The sequence below is a fragment of the Curcuma longa genome, chromosome 14, assembly GCF_044706935.1.
Source record: "Curcuma longa cultivar G26 ecotype Majalengka, Jawa Barat chromosome 14, ITB_CL_G26_1.1, whole genome shotgun sequence".
NCBI lineage: Eukaryota > Viridiplantae > Streptophyta > Magnoliopsida > Zingiberales > Zingiberaceae > Curcuma > Curcuma longa.
The window spans coordinates 3,193,421-3,199,344 of record NC_133874.1 but is presented as its reverse complement, the minus strand read 5'-3'; the positions used below and the strand labels follow the sequence as shown (position 1 = coordinate 3,199,344).

The 5,924-nt window shown below is 35.2% G+C and overlaps 1 protein-coding gene across 1 annotated transcript; it reads left to right on the top strand.

The window, feature by feature from the left end:
- Positions 1 to 1,904: 1,904 nt before the first annotated feature.
- Positions 1,905 to 5,263, top strand: LOC141844984 (uncharacterized). The gene is made up of 3 exons (XM_074732977.1): positions 1,905 to 2,385; positions 3,313 to 3,743; positions 4,629 to 5,263. The coding sequence occupies exons 1-3, from the start codon at positions 2,221 to 2,223 to the stop codon at positions 5,065 to 5,067; spliced, it is 1,035 nt and encodes a 344-aa protein (XP_074589078.1). The 5' UTR covers positions 1,905 to 2,220; the 3' UTR covers positions 5,068 to 5,263.
- The last annotated feature ends 661 nt before the right edge of the window (positions 5,264 to 5,924 follow it).

The window sequence follows — 5,924 nt, the reverse complement described above, 5'->3', positions numbered from 1 at the left end:
GAAAGACTTCCAAGTGCTCGGATCAGGCTTTATAAGTAGCTGCGAGGATGAACCCTAATATCAATTCAAGACGCTTCTATGATGACCTCCTATGCACAAATCTTCGATCCAGATTGCCATTGTAACGCCAAGGAGTTGCATCGATTACTACAAGTTATTACTACTCTCTATCAGTAATTTCTGTATCGCTTTTTGTACTCAAAGTTCTTAGGATGGTATAAGTTTACCAATCCTAACATACTCTTTCTTGTAAGAGGAGAGTTATTATATTGCCCGTTGGAAACAATCATGGATCGTGGATCTTGGAGTAACAGCTTATGGTTGTGAACCAAGTAAAAATAAATCTGTTCACATTTATTATTTCCACTGTATTTTCTGATATCGTATAGTTGTGTTTTACGCAAGAATTATTAAAAGAGTGAAAACGTCAAACAACGCTATTCACCCCCCCCCCCCTCCCCCTCTAGCGCTCTTACTCGATCCTACAACTTGGACTTATTTATCAATAACTCAACTCCTAGTTGACTTCCCTTGTATTTGATCCACCTAGTTTCTAACTATTATTTCCTTGTCTAGCTCCTGACCAAGTCTTTCACCACCTAACCTGGCTAGGACTTTGCCTCTACATGGTTCTCAACTAGGACTTCGGTTGCCTAGTCCTTTTAGGAGTTAGCCATTGTCTGATTCCCAATCAGAACTTTACCTTTTGTCAAGTAACCTACACACTTGACAATACAACACCAGACTAGCTTTAAATTTAGTCATACATTAAAACTTAAGTTTGATGTAGTGCTTCCAGCACCAACAGTAATATCGATCATCCATTTTATAAAGAGATTTTTCCACCTCTAATATTTTATCGAAGAGAAGAAAGCTAGTGAACGACATCGTGCATAGGTCATGGAATAACAACCTTTGAGGGCATGAACCAAGTAAAATATTGTATCTCTCATTGTGTATATTTTTTTATTCTAATATGTGTATGTGACTTTACTAAGTAATTATTAGGAAATAGAAAAATTTGATGCACTAGCCCGCATATAAATAGGTCCAAGACCAGATAAGGTTAGTTGACAAGATAGCCAACTGATGATCACGATCAAATAAAAATTATTGCAAACAATGTCTGAGGTTGATAGATCGGTCAACTAATCGATTGATGATGATCAAATAACAATTATAAAAGGATGTGAAGGCTGCTTGAACAATAACTTTCATGATCAATCCTAGTAAAAGTACTGTTCGTATTTCAGGACTATTATGAGCAATTCACAAAGATCAAAAGTGAGCAAGTAAAGTTTCTTTTGTAATTTTTATATCTTGTATTACTTTTGTCTTTTGCTTATATTATTATATTTTTGTGTTATTTGTGTTTGGTATAAGAAAACGAACTCTAACAAATTTTTCTAATTTCGAAAGCTGTCTGAAGAGGAGAAAAAAAATATAATGGTGATTTCGAGAGTGAGACGCCAACAGATAATACTAAAATTGATTTGTGTTGGTTTTTCTATTTATTTGTATTGGGCAACTAACAAATTAAATAAACTAATATGATTGAACAACAGAAATTACATATTTATTCACATCCCTTAGCCATTATATATAATTTAACAAAAAGGGTTTGATAAAATATTTAAAATTTTATTTTTTAACTTAGTTCAATTTGATTTAAATAAAAAAATGATAAAAAATATATTTTAAAATAGACGTACATCTTTTGATAAATATTAAAGTTGAATGCATGATCTAATAAATTTAAATAGTCCATTAATTATTTTTCCTTCTCCAAAGTGAAACTCCTTTGTCTTATGATTAAAATAAAAAAAATCATGTTAATTATTTCTAAAGTTATACATAGAAAGAGCTCGAAAGAAAAGCGTGCCACGCCACTCGCTTCAGGCATTGTCATCCACCTCTCGTTGCGCCCCAAATCACTCAAATTTCCATTTTACAACTTCCGTTGATTACCCTAATTCGAAGCAAATCCATCCTTATTTCCCTTTCTGCGAAAGGAGATTGTGTTTCGATCGCCTGGACGCTTGAAGAGTTATGGCGTCTCAACGACGGAATCCAGCACATCAATTCGGAAATCCGTGATGTCGTTTCTTTTCCAAATCCGAGACATGGTTGTTCGATAAATTGTAGACGACATGTCGTTTCTGTTGTTGGCGCTCTTGTAACACTTATTTGTGCGTTTGCGCCTCGGATGTTTGGATCGACATGGGAGTTGATTATTACAACATATTGAAAGTGAATCGGAATGCCACCGACGATGACCTTAAGAAGACATACCGCCGGCTGGCGATGCAATGGCACCCGGATAAGAATCCAAGTAATAAGAAGGAGGCAGAGGCCAAGTTCAAGCAGATCTCTGAGGCATACGAGGCGAGCGCTTGCCCTTTCTTCTTGTATCGGTCTTGTTCTTATAAATGAAAGATAAAGATAGGATTTCATTTAATCACTTTAAATATGTTGTTTCCTTTAGGAATCATCAAATTTTATAATTCATTTGGATTTGGGTTATATTTCTGAAACTTAGATTGGATTAGAAAAATTATTGCACCACGATAAGGAACGCATGCGTTTCATTCAGTAAAGATGGGATTTAGGATGACCGGAATCAAGGATCAGAAGTCGTAATAATTCACAATTGGAAAACACAGCACTTTGAATACGAGATTCAAACTATAAAGATTTTCGTGATATACATGCTACAATAGACTAAGGGTGCATATGTATCTATTCTTTTACTATGGTTGCTTAATGTTCTCAAACTACTTTTGGATGCGCTAAGGAGCTAACTAGGAATCTTTGTTTCTTCATCTATATGTAAATTTTTGGATTCTATTTATTATTATCTACAACCTTCTTACTTCCTATTATGCATGCTCGTCTATCTGCATTTCTATTTGCTGTTTTGGAATTCAAGAATTGTTTTAGATTAGTATGATTCAGTATTTCCCCTTTTGTGGCTTTATTTTTGCCTGGTTAATATCTTAGGATCTAGGTGACTCCATTTAGTATGTTCTTCTAAGTTGCTTAAAGAGTTGCTAATGGCTTTTTATTTATTAGAAAGCAAAATAACTACATTCAAAAGTATAAGTTAAGCAGTTTCTGGTCCTTTTTTGTTCTTTTTGCAGTCTCCTTCCAAACTTCATTTGTTATTTGATCTAGCTTCAGTGATATGTCGTACACCTTGACTATACATGTGTAGTGTCACTCTACTGTCTATTCAATAGTTCGTGTTGGCTTGAAGGGACAAAGTAGTAAGAGTGAAAAATGCAAATTTCTTATATCTAAATTTTGATCCAGGTGCTAAGTGATCCAAATAAACGGGCAATATATGATCAGTATGGAGAAGAGGGCTTGAAGGGCATGCCTCCTCCTGGTTCACAAAGTGCTACATCGAATGGCACAACCGGTCCTAGTAACTTTAATTTTAATCCTCGTGATGCTGAAGATATCTTTGCTGAAATTTTTGGGAACAGCAATCCTTTTGGTTTTGAATCCATGAACCATGCAAAATCTACAAAATATCAAACAGATGGGAATGGTACATTTGGTGGTTTTGGTAGGACAAATAGTACTTTCAGGCCATATGCTGAGGGAGCTGCTGGTCCTAGCAGTAGCCAGCCAAGGAAACCACCAGCTGTAGAGAACAACCTACCTTGCAGCCTTGAGGAGCTGTACACTGGATCCAAAAGGAAGATGAAGATTTCCAGGAATGTCTTACAATCTAATGGGTATACACGCCTACTACTTCTAGCATTAAGTGAAATATTGTGTCAATTAGCACACCGAATTTCTTCATATGTGTTTATCTCTACTTCATTATAGCACTTATTGGTTTTTTTGCCATTTAATGGTGTTTTCTTATCTATTTAGCATGCTGAATAAGATTGAAATAATGTATAATAACATTTTTCTTCATATCTTCTGCGGTTATTTCCTATCAAGCCCTCAGCACATATTATCTGAGCAAAAACTTTTTTGCTTGTGATAAAGCATATTTTATGAACTTTTATGTTGATAAATTATTTATCATTATCAATTTGATATTATTTGGTAATCTTAAGGTCATCTCATTGCATGTAAATAAAATGTTCAACTGGGTGCCACTGGAGATGCATAAATGGTACCTCAACGCCCATTTTAGTTTTAGTTCAAGTTTGATTGAAACTTTAGTCTTAGTTCAAGTTTTCATTAGTTTTTTAAAATAAAAAAAAACTGAAAAAGTTTGATTGTACAAAATGGATTTCTACCTTACAGCTTCCTTAAACATCAAGTTTGTAGGAGGCATCAACTTTGTTGTTGATCCATAAAATTTGTGGATAATAAAATAAATGTAAGCCCTATTGTTGCTTTTGTTTAAACATTTTCCACCTCAAGGAATGCCTAAAATTTATTAATCTGTTATTATATGTTTCTAGGCCTTTTTTTTCATTCTGACTTTCAGCATTGATTTTAATCTTAGTCCTCTAACAAAGTCCACTCAAACATGATGGGTCATGGACATGTAGACAACTGTTACTTAGGGAGAACCATGTGCATCATTTTGTATGCTGAGTGATGAATTTAAAAAGATAATGTTTTAGTTTGCTGAACTCCTTTTATATGTTGTATTATAGACGGACTACTGTGGAAACAGAGATTCTAACTATTGAAATAAAGCCTGGATGGAAAAAAGGCACCAGGATAACTTTTCCAAACAAAGGAAATGAACAAGTGAACCAACTCTCAGCTGATCTTGTCTTCATTGTTGATGAGAAGCCACATGATGTGTATAAGCGGGATGGCAATGATCTCCAAATCCACCAGAAAATCTCTTTGGTTGATGCACTTGCTGGGACTACAATAAAGTTGAAGACTCTTGATGGACGCGATTTGTCAATCAAGGTTACCGATGTAGTAATCCCTGGATATGAACTTGTCATTGCAAAGGAGGGGATGCCAATTGCTAAGGAACCAAACAACAAAGGTAACTTAATTATCAAGTTTGATGTGAAGTTCCCATCGAGGTTGACACCAGGCCAGCGAGCTGATATCCGATGTGTCCTAGGAGGTTGACTACAGCAAATGTGAAGCACTCTGATAAAAGACTAAAATTTCCATTCATCCACCTTGATTCTTTTTACTGAAGATTTAATTTCATGATTTGTTGGAACTTACAATCTTGTTTAGATATTAAGCATTTAAACTACTGGCTTACGGCATGACCATATTCTACCTAACTTATGATCTATTCTTTGACACGAGAGTTAATTGTATGCTTCATGTTATTTCACCATGGAAGAGAACATGTTTTGAATTAGTGATTTAATTATTTTTATCAATCGATTATTCAATATAAGTTGATTAGTCTATTTCAATTGATCGTTTAGTTGACGAGAGAGTCTACTATAGCTACTATTTATAAACATAGAATATTTTTCCTCTGGATCATTCAATTGTTAACAAATATATTGTTTAAGATAACTCATTTACTACGTTATTGTTTAGGTATTATCAATCAATTGTTAGCGATTGATGTGAATAAAAATCGTACGGTTAGTTTCCCTTATAATCCAAGATATCAAAGTGATTGGGAAAAATATGTGTGAGAGAGAGAGGAAGGTAACAAAAAAAAATGATAAATCTCAGTCAGTCTCATGGACTCAATTCCTGGAGGTGGTCGTCCGGTTCCACGGAAATTTCCCACCGACCACCAGGGTAAATCGGGAAGCGCATACGGCGGCTAATCCAAATGCCCAACATCCTTTGATTGTGTTCCCCATTTGAAGAGAAAATTTCTCATTGCGTTCCCCATTTGAAGAAAAATTTCTACAAATACGCCGTAGCTGAGATCGAACCACGGGTTCCTGAGTCACAACCCGGATGTCCTACCGTTGCACCATTGCCCTGGGGACGAGAGGAAGGTAACAACG